Raw genomic sequence first — 17,211 nt, 5'->3', positions numbered from 1 at the left:
AGCACGCCTGTGCTGGCAGGCAGGAGGGGACAGCATTGCAAGAATGCACAAAGCCACCTCCAAAGAGGTCTGGAAAACTCTGTGGAAACTCTGGAAATCAGGTGGCTGAGAGACACAAAGGATAATCTAGTCAGAGCAGATTAACTTCTGGATCTGCTGGATTCTTCCATTCCATGCTTTCCTTGCAATAAATGGTACCTGGCCATGCTCAGTGACAATGAACAGGGGGCAGCCAAGCCTCAGCTTTTTAACACCTTCACTGTGCCTCCAGTCCAGAAACCAGTTTTTATTTGAAATCCAAGCTGTTTTATCCACTTCACATTTTTAAAAAGCCTTTCACATGTAAAAAACCTGCAGCTGTTAAGACTCTCCAAAGAACATACAGGCTGCAAGTCTGAGCAAATCAGGATAATTGCAAGAAAAACGTAGCAAGTGTGCAAGGCTTCAGGCTTTGGGAGAGGGGTATTTTTAGATTTTAGATTTTAGACCAAAGAATGACTCCAGGACATCGAGCTAGACAGAGAGGGCAACAGAAGGGGGAAATGTCAGAGCAAGAGGCTACAGAAAGCTTATGGAGCTGCAAGTGCCCAAATGTGATTCTTTCCAAGCAAATAAATTTGCTGTCTGCATCTGTTCATGGGTTTCACTGAAAATGAGAAAATCATCACTCCATATGCAAGATGCAACCCAGTGCATTAAAAAAAGGCACAGAGCAGTCTTTTCGGATAAATTAAAGCAGTTAGAAAAAAAAAATCAATGCTTATGAAACACCATTGAGAGCTTTTGCCTTCTTGGTCTTACCAATATTTCTCTTGGTAAGAAGAAGACTTATAAATAAAATTTAAGTTGAGAAAAACATTTGACACAGGGGTAGTGAGTTCTAGTGGAAGAAGAGATCATTTGCTCTTTTTAAGGAATTACAAACTCCAAATTCTCCAAGAATATTCTCCAAAATATTCTTCAGCAAGCAAACGGAAGGATTTTGACCTGGACTCCATCCTTATTTACCTTTTACTTCCTAATTTCTTAAGGTCTGAAAAACTTTTGCATTAAAACTACACAGAGTTACACTGTGTCACAGCGTAACCAGTGACAAATTGACAAGCTAATTTTTCCCTTTCCAAAGCATTCAACAGCCTAGCAAAGGTTTCTGCTTAACACGTCTGGCTTTTTCCCTTTGCAGGAGCAGCCCAAGCATGCCCCGGGAGCTGCACAAAGGCAGCTCAGCACAAACACTCCTCAAAGCCTGGCAGGGACAAAGAGCCAGCGTGGTGCTCAGTGACATCACTGGGGATGGGCACCCCGCTGCAGGACAGCCCCATCCCTCCTCGGAGGAACAGTCACTCCAAGGATGCCAGTGCCAAGCTCTCCTTCCTCAAGAGCAAAGGCAGGTTGGAGAGCCAAGGCTACCTCATCCAGTGGGAAAAAACATCGGAATGGAGTTAGCAAGTCTGCAAATTGGGAAGACTTCCATGGTTTACAAGTGAATTTGACTTTTTGTTAGGCTGGTTCCCCAAATGCTGTCCTTTCTGTTATTCTTGTGTGTTACATTGAAATTGGGTTCTCAATTCCTGAATTAAACTCCTTTTACCAAGTCCAGCCAGAGTTAATGGTCTGTTAGCACAGGGCAATTTTGAAAGCTATCTTTGAAACGTATTATTCAACTGAGACAAGGCTCATTCTACTCTTTTACTGTTACTCAGTTTTCAAAAGGCAGGATAAAAGGGTCAGGATTTTACTATGTGGGAAACAAATTAGATGGGAGCCCTTTGGGATGCTCTTGGTATGAGTTCTCTAGAAGACACAGACCCAGCAGGCAAATCAGCTTTTTGTGGTTATTGCACCTTTTGGTCAAATTTGGCTGCCTGGACATTAGGAACCACAAAAGCAGACAGTGCTGTGCTGCCAGGAAGGGAACATTTCAAAACGAAATTACCCAAATCATGTGCTTGCATCTCTTTATGGGTACTTGGAGGGCCCATGAACAGCTCTGCACTGCAGGAGCAAGAACTCCCTGTGCTGAGCCAGGGCAGAATGAGCACTGGCACTCCTGTCCAGCCAACACCTGCCACAGTTTAGTATGAAAAACGAAATAAAGTAAATCTGTCTCATTATATATATCTCAGGGGCTGGTTCACTGACTCCTCCAGCTCACAGACATGGGGGCATTAACCCAAGGTGCAAACCCTCCCAGCGGGATGTGCTGAGCGCCCCAGGGCAGGGCAGGATCTCCCACACATTTGCTGCCCTCACTCAGCACCAAAGGGATGGAAGGGAAGGAAGGATGTCCATCCCTCTACATCCAGACCACAGGAGCCTGTCAGTCAGGACATGATACAAGCACAGCTCCACTTGGTGCTGCAGCTGTTTGGGCTGATATCCTGAGTCACCCAGCAGCACCTGTGAGTGCAGTTCTGATAAACTCCCTGCACACTCATCTCCCCTGAAAGCAAGTGGAAGCAATCACTGCCCATCTCACTGGGCAAAGCATCTTCAGCCCTGTTCTTACACAACCTTTCGTTGTTTCTCCCGAGGTTCCTGGCCAAAAGCAGAAAGATGAGGGAACTGGCAAACATCATTCTCCATTCTGGCAGAGGCACAAGACATTTCAAGTGCAACTCACCCTGACCCATCTTCCTGCACAGTGAATTTGACATCTCATACGACTCTGGTGGCTCCCCTGCCCCTCAGGACGAGGGCTCTGCAGGAGCACTATTCCCTTCTGTCCAAGCTAAGTGTATTTATTAATCCATCTCCATTCAGGGAAGAGGTTTATAAACCATCTACATCATGCTACTCTACAACTACAGTTACATTTCAGACAGCAAAAGCAATAACCAAGCCTTCAAAAAGCTGTTGCAGCAGCATATCATTTTAGCAGAACCTTTTGATGTCAGTCAAAAATATTGCTGAATGTCTCCTTTCAAGGGAATAGTCCTTGGAAGGCAAGAAAGTCTGGCTGTACAGAGGCTCTGGAAAACTCCTCTGCAGCCTGGCATTTGCACACCAGGTAGGGCCAGTGCCAGTGAGGGTGCAACTGTGGCTGTTCCAGTGGGACACAGCTCCTGAAGGGACAGGGAAAAAGAGCTCACCTGGCAGGGGCTGGGGAGAAGTTCAGGGATAGAGCAGCACAATTATTCCTTTCTAATTATGCCAGTAAATTCCACACATCCACTGAGGAGGTAGCAGAACTCTGGCAGAACAGGCACTGCTATTGTTACACAATTCAACTTCTCCTGTAAACAAGCCCTAAAAATAATTTTCGAGATAAATCAGGCTTGCAACATGAAGAAGGGAGACTTTAGACCAAACCCACTTCAAAGTGTTCCCAAGGCTGTATCCTGCTGCCAAGGCAGGGCACAGCAGCCTTGCATTCCTTCCACATGCTGCTTTTGCAGAACAACGTCAGTTACTTAAAATTTAGATTAGAATAACTTTGCAGCTCTAGGAGGACAGCATTGGCGCTGAAACATGACAAGCCAAAAGAGAAAAATGCCTTCAAGGAATTAAAAATTTTCATTGCTTAGACAGCAGCTCTGAAGAGCTGGACAAACTTCATGCATTCTGTACCATAGGGCAACTGCAAAACGCACTCAGAGCCCTACAAATTCATTGTGCAAATCACAAGCTACTTTTACCGATGTCTGATGAGTCTTATTCTTGAGCAGTTTAAATCTGCCCAGCTGTGAGAGTATTCCCCACAAGCCTTGGAGACACAGGGACTCCATTATCAAACACAGAGACACCAGGAGAGCAAAACCACACAAAGCAGCCTGGGACTGTTCCCAGGGAGCTGCTGAGGTTAAGCACAACCAGCCAGAGTCTCAAAGCATGGAAGAGCACAGGAGGAGGTTTTGAAGCTTATTCCTAGTGGCATGTTTCCTCAACAATACCTATAGCTGTTTGTTCCTTGCCACTCAGCATCAGCTGGCACAGAACTCTCACGCGAAGGTGGTGGCAAAGGGCCGAGAATCCCGAGGTGGATCCATGCACAGGGGCAGGCTCTGCTGCTGCTCTCTGCAGACACATCACCCAGGGAAATCTGCTTCCCTCAGCAGGGCACAACGCCCTGACAGGAGGGGCAGCCAAGGGAGGGTCAGTCTATTCTCCCAGGTAATGAGAGAGAGGACAAGAGAGAATGGCCTCAGACTGGGCAGGGGAGGCTCAGGTTGGACACCAGCAGGAATTTCCCCATGGAAGGGGTGCCCAGGGGCTGCCCAGGGAGGTTTGGAGTGCCCATCCCTGGAGGTGTCCAAGGAACCCCTGGAGGTGGCACTTAGTGCTCTGGGCTGGTGACAGGGTGGGAATGGGGCACAGCTGGGACTGGATGGGCTGGAGGGAATTTCCCAACCTCAGTGATCCTGGGATTCCAGTTAAGATAGGTTGGTCCCGGTTAACCTGGTTTTCTCCCCAGTCAGAACTCTGCTCTGCAGTTCCACCAGCTGTCTGGGTTTTCCTTACAGAGGGGTGGCAGGGGTCAGTTGTTTTGTCACTCCAGGTGTTCTGTTTGCTCTTTACACACACACACACACAAACACGAGCAGCTCTTCATTCTGAAAGCCTTCACACAAAAGGTCTGTTTATATTCAGTGGGATTTTACTGGAAAGAAAAACCCTTCAGGCTTCAAAGAATGGGTCAAACTGTCCAGCAGGACAACCATGCCCTGGTCTCTCCTATTCCAAATGACCACCTCAAAGTAACAAAACCTTTATCATATACTCACACTGTAATACCCACAACTACATGGGTTATTTAACAGCTCCTTTTGATAAGCTTACATTTTCAATTATTTAAATATTAAATCATGTTTAAATTCATTCAAATAAAATTTTAAAAGGAAATTTATTGCGGAATTTGCTTTCTGCTTCAACAGAATTGAAAACCCTGTTTTTCCTAGTCTTGCCTTAATTTAACTAGCAACAATTAAATTTTAATTTGTACCATCTTACCTCAATCAATTTGTTGGCATGTTCACGGAAAACCTGGGCATATTCTTTAACTTCTTTTTCATTCCCATTCTTGGCAGCTTCAATCAATACTAAAAGAGGAACATTTGTTTCCAGAAAAGAGTCTGAAACATGGTCCATAACAGCTTTGCGGAGCTAAAATAAAAATAAAAGAATGAGTTATTCTTCAGTAGTGTTCCACTGCTGTTTCCCTCTTACTGTATTAATACGTAAAGCTTAAACTACTTTTGTCATTGATCCTTTTTCCTTTGTGTGACCAAGGCTTTCCCTGCACTAAGTCTTGTCCACACACTTTTTGCTTCAATTTAAATTAAATCTCCTTAAAAAATGGATTAGTTATAGAAGTGCAAGTCACCAGTTTGGCCACAAATATTGATTTAGCAGCTCATATTGGTTTTGTCTGAGTAAATTTGCTGCTTTCCCTCAGCTGATTAAACAACACACTGATTTAACTTTTTTATTTTTCTGCTAGAATAAAAACATTTTTCAACAAACCTGATCCATATTCTCGCTTACTTGGAAATGGGAATATATTGCTTTAAAACCAAACAGACAAAAGGCTGCTGCTACATAAATATAGTTCTCAAATAAAATAGGTTGAGATGAACACCACCAGAATTACAAAATATCACTGATTATCTTCCAAGTCCATCAAGTGAAAGCTGTTTTTTGGGGGGTTTTGGTTGGGTATTTTAATCTCTATTGCCATGAAGATGATTAAGACTCCAGCATCTGTATGACACAGTAAACAGGGAATTAACAGGGAATTACGTTCCTGCCCCATGCTTCCCACTGGAAGCTTCTGACTTTTAATTCACTGAAGACAGGCCAGCAAACCCACTGCCCACTGGAAACAAATCCCCAGCATGCAGCACTGCAATTACTTGTCTCAGCCAGCAGCACCTCTGACCATTCCCTACCTGTCTGCGCAGGTCTCTGGTCTTCTTGGTCATTTTATCAATGGCAGAGTTCAGGGCATCACTTCTTTCCTTGCGGCCAGCCTGAAAAACAGCAGACAAAGGGGTAAATAGGTATTCAGGCTTTAAAAGTTGGTATTCAGCTCTCAGTTCTTACTCATTTCAAGTATATTACCATATATACTTGAAGCTTCTTTTTCTATTTTTGAGGTCTGTGGAGTGATTCTGCACACTGGCAGTAGAGTCTCCACCTCCCTGATAAGGCAGTCACTGCTCCCTCCACACCCCACCCCAGGGATCACACAGCACTGCTCCGGAGCAGGCAGTCAAAAGCCCAGAATCAAAAGTCAAATCCTGATAAACCATTTGCTGAGTAAGAAATTCAACATTTCAAGTGAGTCTCCAGGCCCACCCATGGGGAGCTGCCAAGGTTTGATCCAGCACGTTTTGCCTGAGCCCTGCTGTTAGAGAGGGCAAAGGGCCAGGCAGCAGGGGCAGTTTCCTTTTTCCATCAGACACTGGGTCACAGATATCCTCATTCGTATCAAAGTAAGAGTCAGATAAGACAGTGGTGGTGGTCTGGTTTTGTTGGGAGTTTTTTCCTCTTTAATACAGCTTTTATTAGGGTTTCAAAACACACTTTATTCAACCACAATCCAATTTCTGAAGTCCTAAGCCACAATCAATATAATTATCCAGTTGAGAAGAAAAACCATTTAGCAGTGCTGCAGTGAGGGTATGCCAGGTATCAATTCTCCAGGTGACAGGCTGGTGTGAAATATCTGGATGAACAGCCTTGAATCTAAAATATCAAGTCCACTCTAGAGCAGAAATAAAAAATGGGGGGGAGTTAGGATGTTGTAATGTCATTATAATGTAATGAATTATTGAAGATTTGTCACCGCCATGATCAAGTTATTTGATTCTCATCACAAAAGGTAACTGAAAAGTGACTGGAGCTAAACCCAAGAGCTTGTTGTGACGCTGCCAAGCCTTCAGCAGCCCCAGCACTGGCCCCTTCTTTGCTCTACATTAAAAAATCAAAGCTGAAGGCTCTAAATAAAGTGAAGATTGATGCACTGATTTACCCAACACTTTGCTGTTGCCCTGCTCAGGGGATATGTCAGACAAGACCCTCTGAGCAATGGCTCTGTCCCTGGCATGCTGGTGGCAGTGGGCAGGGCTGGCACCTGCACGGGACAGTAGCCCCAGAAGCTGCTCTGCCCCACATCAACACGCAATAGCAGCTGATTCTCCTGCTGATATTTCACCCCTGTTTACCCATGGCAACGTGACCATTTTACTGAACCCACAGCAGCCTCCCCACACAGTGGGGATTTTTACCAGGAATATGTTTGGATCTCAGATATATGCTCATCTATTATGCAGAAAGACAAACATTCAGCTGTTCCAAGAAGTGCCATTTTACTTCTCCCCGGGTGCTCCCACATTACCATTTTAACAAGAAGCAGGAGCAGGGATTTGAGGCGAGGCCACCCATCAATTCCACTTTGCTGTCCCTGGCTTCACAGCCCACAACAGCCTCAGTGCACATCACCAGATGCCTTTGGATGAGAGGAAAACCAAGAGATGGCATCCACTAATGGACCACTATGCAAAACACCCCAAAAAGCACATTACAGCCTGAGCAGCACTGATTTCTCACTGCTGATCCATTCCTAGGACACTACACCACGTCCTAGCACAGAAAGAGCTGTAGAATCCAGCCCCACCAGATTTCAGGAAGGCAGCTCCAGTTTATTTCCACCTTGTTGGCATGCAGAAGTTTTAGTACAGAAGTTTGTCAAAAGCATGACCAAAATTTACTTCAGAAGGCTGAAGGATAAAGCACCCTGTTAATTTAGCTCTGGTGATTTAGCACATGGAGTAACTAATTGGGATCCTTTGTTAAGGCTGAGCAGGGGCAGAGCAGGACAGACCCAGGACACCTCAGTGGCTACAGACACCCTGCTGCCACTGACATCTTAAACCCTCACAGCCAATTCCAACCAAGGTCCTGGAGACAATGTTGAGTTTTGCCCAGCTGAAGTTTCCTGACCATTTTTTCCCACTGCATAATAAACACTGTGGGGCCAACCAAGGCCCATTAGGACCTGGTGGAACACATGAAGACCTGCACAGCCCGTGGCAGCAGGAACCCTCCTGGGCACAGAAACACACTGAGGATCACCCCTGACCACAACACCGTCACTTTGTCCAGGCTCCCACACACCTCGGGAATTTTACCCATTGGTTCCACCCTACAGTTCAAAAATCCTGTTTCAGCTGGGCTCCCTCTCTCAAGTAATAAATCATGTTTTAAAGGCTCCAAGTGCCAGTTTAGCTCTTCTGGGTAATTTGTTCCACTAACCAATTAGCCTGACCATCAAGAACTGGTCCTCATGTCTGGTGTGAGCCTTCACTGAGGAGCCAGCTAATGACCCAGCAGCACAAGGCAGCCCAGCCAGCAGCTCCTGCTATCCACGGGATTAGGAGGACTCACAAGAGCGAAGCCCAAATATTCAAATTTCTAAGAGAACTTTTATATATTCAGCACAAAACTCTGCTGAGGGAATTACAAACCCCACAGCCAGCGAGCAGCTAATAGATTCAGTAGATTTAATAGCATCATGATGACCATGTCAATCATTCTGCAGTATCATATCCCAACTCTGACCAGTATCATGGATAATAAATTTAGCCATGGTGCAAATTTACTTTAAATTAAATCAGATCTTTATCAAAGAGTATAGAATTGATGTTAAAAATTGCTCGTTTCCCCCACCCCCTTCATCTCTGCTCTTCCCCCACCATTGCTGCCCTGCTTGCAGAGCACCACAAACATTGCATGTCACATCCCTGTAGTCCCAGCTCACACCACCATCCCCAGCAAGGCTTGTTTTAACGCTCAAAGCAAAGAAAGGGGATTTGTATACATGGAGAGGAGCAGAATCACCATTTCTGTCACAAAGCCTTCCTGCTGTAGGTGTGCCATCTGAATCCAGACAAGCAAAAAACAGACTCAAGCTCTTCCTATAGCTGTGGAGGTTAAAATCTAATCCAAACTGATTTACAGAGGTACAGGAGCACGGTGGTGGTGGTGCATTCCACCAGGATAAGCAGAGCATGTGTGGTAAATACCTACTCAAAGATATGTTTTTGTAGCTGAGTATCACAAACGTCTGCTGTTGATGTTAAAGGTTCATCATCAGTTTGGGTTAAGCTGAGCCCACAGAAGTACTGAAGGAGACAGTGCCTCCTGCTCAGCATCACCTCACACCAACCCTGCAGAGCCCAGCATGCCCCCTCCCCAAATCAGCACCCAGATGTGAGCCAGATGTGCCACCCACCGCACAATCACCAAAAGGGATGGCTGGCAGAGAGGCTTCTGCTTCAGGTGCCTGTGAATTGACTTCTGCGCTGTCAGCACAACAGGCCCACGCAGGTTAATGATGAGGGCTGAGTAAGAGACAAGTGAGTGCTTGGCACACCCTCCTATGGGCAGGCAGTGCTGTGTCATGGTGCCACCTTTGAGCTCTGCCTCCAGGGACAGGTCATCAGTGCTCAGGTGCATTTTGTCCCATGCTTGCTTTTGCCTTGCCACCCAGCAAAATTCCATGCCCACAGATAAGCACACACAGCCCTCCATCACTGTGACAGCAGAGCTGCCAACGATTTCCAGATAGAGCAGGGCTGATTCAAGGCCAGACAGTGTGAGCACTGATGCGTGACCCACACGAATTCCAGCAATGTTTTCACATCCAAGGTCTGTCAGTGGAGGAAGCAGGACTGTGCCCTGGTTTGCTGGAGGAAGGAGTCTCCCACAGCCAGCCCACAACCCAGCAGAGCAAATGGGCTGCATGGCATCGTCCAGGCGTCAGTGAGAACCTGAGTGACAATAAAGCTGCCTGCACTGTCCCTCTGCCTAGCTGGCGATGTCACAGCACTGCCACTCTGACATCCTTCCCCACAGCCAGGCTGCACCATGGAGAGGGGAAGGGTGGCTCCTGCACTGACCCTGATACAAGCAGGAATTACAATATGCAACCAGTGCCACGTGCAGAGAGCTGCCGGACGGGGAGGTGACAGCCACCATGCTATGCCACCACATGTGCCTTTTGCTTCCATGAAGACAAGGACACCCAGCCTTCAGTGCACATCCCTCCCACTGCCCTCCTCCAAAGGACTCTGCAGCTGGCCTGAACCCCTGGGCACACCTCTGCTGCTGGGTCACCTCTGACATGGCTTTGTCCTGTGTGCCCCCTCCTAGGGCTCAGTGCTACCACGGCAGTGAATCCGAGTGACAGAGTGAGCACGGTGACACTCCAGCCACACTACCCTGCTCCACTCCTGTCTCACAGCCCTATGACACAGCACAAACACAACCAAAAAGCAGCAAATCTTCCTGAGGTTCTCGAGGTGCTAACACCCAGTAACAATCCCCACCGCCCCTCCTGCAGGCAGAGGGGTGAGCTGGCTGCTCTGCAGTGCCACACACATGGCTGCAAGTCCCGGCTGCTGCTCCAGGGCTTGCACCCTCCAGGCCCCCAGCACAGCAAAGTCACGCAGCCCCCACATCTCCATCCAGTAAAATTAGCTTCTAGGTTGTTCTTAATACACTAGGAAGGCTTCCACAAGATGTCAGCCTAACTAAATGACAACGCTCGCCTCAGGGTGCAATTCTACTTTCCCAGCACATGGGTTTAGCCATAAAGCTCCTGCTGTGGCAGAAGTGCCCAGGTAGCATCAGACATGGTTTTTCATGCCGGGCAATGAGTTTTCAGGCTCAGAAGAAATGCGTTTGTATGAGTTTTCTAGGGGGTTTATTCCCAGCCTGTTGCACCTTGACACTCCAGGCAGCCCCCTGGAACAATGTGAATGCTACTGCAGTGTTCCAGACTTCAGAGACTGAGATGCACATTTGTGGTAATAACTGTTATTTCACAGCAAGTGCAAATAAAAACATGTTTTGCTAAGAAAAGCACCCATAAAGTTCGCGTTAACAGTTTCCTAAACAGGAAACTCGCTGGCAAAGTGCTAAATAGCCCTTGTTTGGTTAAGGGCCAAAGAATGGAGAGCTTCAGAAAAGGAGCAACTCACCATGCTTGAACATTGACTCTTAACTCTGTGCCAAATTACACAATCTTACTGTGGGAGGAACCTACCAGCAGATATTGATGCAAAAAAGCAAAATGTTTCCAATCACACCTAATTTCAGTCTCCTGGGAAGAGGGAAAGAGGCAGCACCGGGGAGGTCTAACAGCTGACCTCAAATTACACCCTTTGGAATGCTGTTGTTAAATGTTATGGTAACATACTGAAATGTTATTAGAACTCAAAGCAACACCTCAGATCAGGGTGTTGCACAGAGCTGCTCCAAGAACCTTCTGCAGGGGCTGCGGAGCCGCGGTTCCATCCGACAGCTGGAGCCGAGCCTGAGCTTCGTACACTGAACATTAAACAAGGAGAATCTCTTTCAATTGGTTTGTGTAATTTCTTTGCATGTATTTCTTTCACATTGGAGCAAATGTGAAAACATTTACTATGACAAAGCAATTAAAGAAATTTATCTAACATTTCCTAATTTGCTTAATCATTAAAGACAGTTACTCTCCTGATGGGTATTGGTAGAGTTTCTTTATTTTGCTTTAGCTTTTCTTGTGTGTGTTCACCTTCTCCATCCCTTTACTTTCCATTCGGTGCTCCCCTTGAGTCTGCCCATCCCAGAAAGGAAACACCAGAGGCAGTGTCACCATTCCACTACAGGACAGCCAAGGGAGAAGCAGACAGAGAACAGCAGGTCTTGGTTTAAGCAAGGAACCAACACTTAATAACAAAGGTAAACGGCCATTTTATTTTAAACCCTTCTTTTGACATAATTCATCTTGCTCCATCATCATGGGAAATTTGTTATTCTTGCTTCATTCCAGATCTTGGAGGTCAGAGGAGATACCTTGCTGCTACACAGCAAACATTTTCAAGTGCCTCCTCTGCATTATTGCTTTATATCCCAAGGTGAAAATAATAAAAAAAAGGCTTTTCCAAGTTGCCTGGAGTCAGAAATCAGTATCCCCCTGCTGCACTCACATTAAGCTACGACCAGACCACTGGCTCCAGAGGCTCTACCTGCACATGCATCCTTAAAAACATACAAAAATGTCATTCGAACCTGGTCATTTACCTTTCAGTACCAGCTGTCCCAGATGAGAGGCTGCTTTGAACAATGAGGCAATGAACCCTCAAAGCAAGCAAACAGCCCTAAGAGCCCACTGTCCTCCTCCTGGCTGTGTGTGCACGCTCCGGCCGGAGCCTGGCGGGGCTGGAGAGCACACACAGCTCTGCAGGGGCACAGCTCTGCAGCCCTAAACCCACAGGATAACTGCTACACAGCCACCCTGCAGCAGGGGCTCCTGGAGGTGGTGTCCCTCTGCCTCTCTGAGGGGACACACAGCAGCAGGACATTATGGGTGACCACAAGGAAGCCCTCGCACCTGTCTGAGCCCCGGCTGGAAATGCCAATCTCACCATTTCCTCCCTGCACTCCAGTGCTCAGGAAAAAGCAAGTACAAAAGCCACCATTTGGGAGGAGAAAATAGATTTTCTAGTTTCATAACCGCACACTGTCAAGCTGGATTCCAATTAAATTTTTCTTGTGCCCTAACAAACACAAGCTTTGCTTTTTCCAGAAATTTCTCCTGCCTTGAAGCACTCACTCCTGTGCCCTGCTCCCAGGCTGTACTTCCTGACACTCCAGCTCCAGCTCTGCTCTCCGCACTTCTGCAGGGACCACAGTTCGCACACGGCTGTCACACGGAGCTCTGAGCTGCTCAATCCCTCTCAGTTCCATGAAAGCCAGTGCTGACCAGCATCCTCTATTCAAACGCTGCACATTTTGCATCTAAAAGTTCTTTTCATGCAGGGAGATTTAGCAGAAAAGTGGGAGCAGGCAGCACTCAGGCACTTCCACCCTTGGCTCTGCACTGCTTTTAACCCCAGCTGAGCAGAGCCGGCGCAGAGGTGGGGGGAGCTGCAAGTCCCTTCTGCTCCTGTCGCGGGGACCAAGGACTACTGTCGCTGGATTTTTCCCCCTCTATCAGTGGTCTTTAACACGATCACAGCATGCAGCACAATGCTTTAAAACAGCAAAGCTTCTGGAAAACCCAAACAAAAGGAACGTCACCAGGTGACGTCAGCCTATATAGAGCCCTGTGTGGTCGCAGCGCATAAGCAAATCCATTCTTGTACCGCTTCCCTGAAAAGCTTTTCAGTAAATGCACTCATGCTACTACAGGAGCTTCTCTCAGCAATAAGCCACCCATCTGCCATCAACAAGTTAGGACTAAAGGAAGCCACAGCTGCGGAAAAGGAAAACGTGAGCTTCAATTAACCAGCTGAGCAGCCACGGAGGACGAAAACTTGTATTAAGATTTAAAAATTGCAGACCTGTCAGAGGAGATCAAGGCAGCAATTTCAAAAGGAATATTCCAAGAGAGCATCGTGGATTTTGCACTAATATCAAAGGACACTAAACCCAGTCAATTATTCAAGGCTGTCTTACATTAGAGCCTTTCATAGACTCACGGCGTTGAGTCTCAAACTACGACTGAATGCACCCTCCAATGTACTCAAAAGAATGGGTAAGTTCCTGCGTTTCTCTGTTCCTTGTATAATGAATGACGGCTCTGCTTTAAAGGAGCAGTTAAGATGCTAAAGCTGATTGCTCTGCACTGAACCTTAAGAAAAAAAATGTTTTCTGATAGTGCCACTGTAACCCTCTGTAATCGAGATAAAGCCTCCTCCTAAGTGTAATGTCCAAGTATTCGGTTTGTCGTAGTAAGTTGTTTCTTGCATTTAGAATTAGCTTGTTGGAAATGCATGGCAATGTTATCTGCAGTGAAATCTTCCACCGTGATGTTCCAAGTGTACTGATAAGGCTATCCTATCTTGTTGTTTTCCTAAATTATATTCTGCAGGCTTACATTTCAAGTGGCCATTAGGGGCTCGTATGCTGGCAGCACTATATGCAATGAGTATGGTTTTAAAAATGCTGCCTGCCTTGGGCATGGCTTGTCCACCAAAATGTCGCTGTGAGAAGCTGCTCTTTTACTGTGACTCTCAGGGGTTTCACTCAGTGCCAAACACCACTGAAAAGGGCTCGCTAGGTTTGTCACTGAGGCACAATTATATTTCTGAACTTGAAAGGGATCAATTTGCAAGCTTCAGTCAACTTACTTGGCTTCACTTAGATCATAATCAAATTGCAACAGTCAGAGAAGATTCTTTTCAAGGACTGTATAAACTTAAGGAATTAGTCTTAAGTTCCAACAAAATCTTTCATTTGCCAAACACAACTTTTAGCCAGCTGCTTAACCTGCAGAATTTGGACCTCTCTTTTAATCAGTTATCCTCTCTGCACCCCGAGCTCTTCTACGGCCTTCGCAAGCTACAGACCTTGCACTTGCGATCCAACTCCCTGCGGACCATCCCGGTCCGCCTGTTCTGGGACTGTCGTAGCCTGGAATTCCTGGATTTGAGCACAAACCGCTTGCGAAGTTTGGCTCGCAATGGATTTGCGGGATTAATCAAGCTGAGGGAGCTTCACCTAGAGCACAACCAGCTGACAAAGATTAATTTTGCTCACTTCCTCCGGCTGAGCAGCCTGCACACGCTCTTCTTGCAGTGGAACAAAATTAGCAACTTGACATGTGGGATGGAGTGGACCTGGGGCACCTTAGCCAAGCTTGATTTGACTGGAAACGAAATCAAAGCCATCGATCTCACTGTCTTTGAAACTATGCCTAACCTTAAAACCCTCCTCATGGATAACAACAAGCTCACTACTCTGGATTCCAAGATCCTGAGCTCGCTGACATCCCTCACCACCGTGGGCCTCTCCGGCAATCTGTGGGAATGCAGCCCAAAGATCTGCGCCTTGGCCACATGGTTGAGTGGCTTCCAAGGTCGGTGGGAGCACTCCATCCTCTGCCACAGCCCCGACCACACCCAGGGAGAGGATATTCTGGATGCAGTGTATGGTTTTCAGCTTTGCTGGAATTTATCGACTGTGGTTACCCCCGTGGCTACGACATCGTACACAGCTCCAACTACCGAGTACACGAAAAGAATAAGCTCTTCTCATTTCCATGTGGGAGACAAAGAGATTCCAACTACGGCAGGCATGGTCGTTACCACCGAAGAACAGTTCCCTGAGCCAAACAATGCCATCTTCACTCAGAGGGTAATTACAGGAACAATGGCTTTATTGTTTTCTTTCTTTTTTATCATTTTTATAGTGTTCATCTCCAGGAAGTGCTGCCCTCCCACACTAAGAAGAATTAGGCAGTGCTCAATGATTCAAAACCACAGGCAGCTCCGATCCCAAACTCGGCTGCATATGGCAAACATGTCAGACCAAGGACCCTATAACGAGTATGAACCCACCCACGAAGGACCCTTCATCATCATCAATGGCTATGGACAGTGCAAGTGCCAGCAGCTGCCCTATAAAGAATGTGAAGTATAATACCTACAGCCCACCACAAAGTAAATCAGATAAGTAACCTACTTTAAAATTGTAGGGACCTACATCAGATTCTAATTTTTACAAATGTTGACATAAAGCCTAATTTTCCAAGCTACTTAATGGAAATATTGTTTATGGAGTGGTGCAGTATTTTTAAGTTTTTTAAAAAATAAATCCATAATATTTTCAGTGTTAAAGAAGCAATGATTACATTAAACTTGCACTCCTAATGTTTAAAAGCCTAAAGAGATGCTCACCTCAAACTATGTAAAATGTTTCATGTTATGTAATTATATGACTGTGTGTAAACGTTTATACCCGAGTCTCCATATCCTACTTTTTCTACTGCAAACAGTCCAAGGGGAAGGATACTGGATATCTGTGCAGGGATCTGTTTGTTCCACTGCAGCTGGAGGATCCCAAACACTGCAGCTGGCTCCAGGCACTTTAAGGGCAGCCAGGGAGGAAGATTTTCCTCATCTGAGCATTTCACTCCAGTAAGGGAAAGGAGGGAAAACAAAAGAGAAAAATGAAAAATAGGGACAAGGGTTCAGGTGGGAATTTCAGTGCACTGGGGAATAGAGTTTTGCTCTGTGCATGTTCATGGCTCAGCTTGCTGAAAGGGACAGCAGGCACAGGAAGGAGCACTTCACACGAGCACACACACATGGGCACACAGCCCTGGGCAGGATGGGCACACACATGGGCACACACACAGCCCTGGGCAGGATGGGGCACACACATACACAGGAGCAGGATGGGTACACAGCCCCTGGCAGGACAGGCACACACATACACAGGAGCAGGATGGGCACACACACACCCCCAGGAGCAGGATGGGGCACACAGCCCCTGGCAGAATGGGAACACACACACACCCAGGAGCAATATGGGCACACAGAAGAACAGGATAGGCACACACACCCAGGAGCAATATGGGCACACAGAAGAACAGGATAGGCACACACAGCCAGGAGCAGGACGGACACACACACTCTCAGGAGCAGGACAGCCCTCTGTGTGTCCCCAGATTGACAGTGCAGCTTCTTTAGTGAGGCTCAGCACGCCAGGATCGATTGGAAATATTAAGTACATTCAGTCCTCGGCTCCCTGGTTTCACTTGATGATGCTTTACATGAATTCAGGCTAATTACTTAATGACGATGAACAAACAGCATTTCAACACCTTTTCATGTGTAAATACCCTTAATGCAAGGTTCTCTTAATTAAAAGCAAATATCAACAGCGAGGTTAAGGAGAAGAGGGAAGGAAGAAAGGAAGGAAGGAAGAAGCCTCTCTTTGTCCCCCTGCTGCCCCCCCAGCTGAGGCTTCCTCTCGCTGGGAAGCTATTTTCATGCACTAACTCCACTGGTTTCTCTGGAGACAGAATTAGCCCCTGTAATATAAGCTCTCACTTGTCCTCCTCTTCCAGAATTCAAGATAAAAAAAGACCCCTTCAGATAAGTTAGGAGAATATGATTAGTTTATAGAATAGTTCACTGAAAAATGTTTTGTTTCTTACACGATATGGGACAGAATCTAAACTAGTATGACTTTTTAAAAAATCATATATAAATATACACACACCTTATTTTAAGGAGTAATTTGATTTCTTTAGCCAGAAGTACCATATTACTATTTATACTGTATTATGGAATTATATGTAAATATTTGCAGATCTATGCAGTGAAGGTGGTACTGAGGGTGCCACGAGGGTGGGGGGGGAGGGTCTGCAAAGGATTACATTATTTTTAAGTCAACTGCTCAAATATTGCAAACATTCTAACCAAAGCTAAAAGATTC

General features: G+C 46.2%; 2 protein-coding genes across 4 annotated transcripts in view; one reads left to right on the top strand and one right to left on the bottom strand.

Annotated features, from left to right (window-relative positions):
* The window catches only part of CTNNA1 (catenin alpha 1), a 116,318-nt gene that overhangs the window by 42,068 nt on the left and 57,039 nt on the right, over window positions 1–17,211 (bottom strand). For both annotated transcript variants that reach the window (XM_066328859.1, XM_066328860.1), the window contains exons 8-9: window positions 5,889–5,969; window positions 4,951–5,103 (exon numbers count right to left, since the gene is read on the bottom strand). In XM_066328859.1, coding sequence (XP_066184956.1) covers window positions 4,951–5,103; window positions 5,889–5,969 — 234 coding nt within the window. The remainder of the gene's footprint in view (window positions 1–4,950; window positions 5,104–5,888; window positions 5,970–17,211) is intronic.
* On the top strand, window positions 13,136–16,105 carry LRRTM2 (leucine rich repeat transmembrane neuronal 2). 2 transcript variants are annotated; one of them, XM_066328871.1, is made up of 2 exons: window positions 13,136–13,522; window positions 14,287–16,105. In XM_066328871.1, exons 1-2 carry the CDS (start codon window positions 13,493–13,495, stop codon window positions 15,406–15,408), a joined length of 1,152 nt encoding a protein of 383 aa, XP_066184968.1. In that variant the 5' UTR covers window positions 13,136–13,492; the 3' UTR covers window positions 15,409–16,105. The 2 variants fall into 2 exon arrangements, with proteins under 2 accessions (XP_066184968.1, XP_066184967.1); XM_066328870.1 differs by having other exon boundaries at window positions 13,859–16,105.

The sequence above is a fragment of the Sylvia atricapilla genome, chromosome 14 (genome assembly GCF_009819655.1).
Source record: "Sylvia atricapilla isolate bSylAtr1 chromosome 14, bSylAtr1.pri, whole genome shotgun sequence".
NCBI classification, from domain to species: Eukaryota; Metazoa; Chordata; class Aves; order Passeriformes; family Sylviidae; genus Sylvia; species Sylvia atricapilla.
This window is presented reverse-complemented; position numbering and strand designations above follow the sequence as displayed.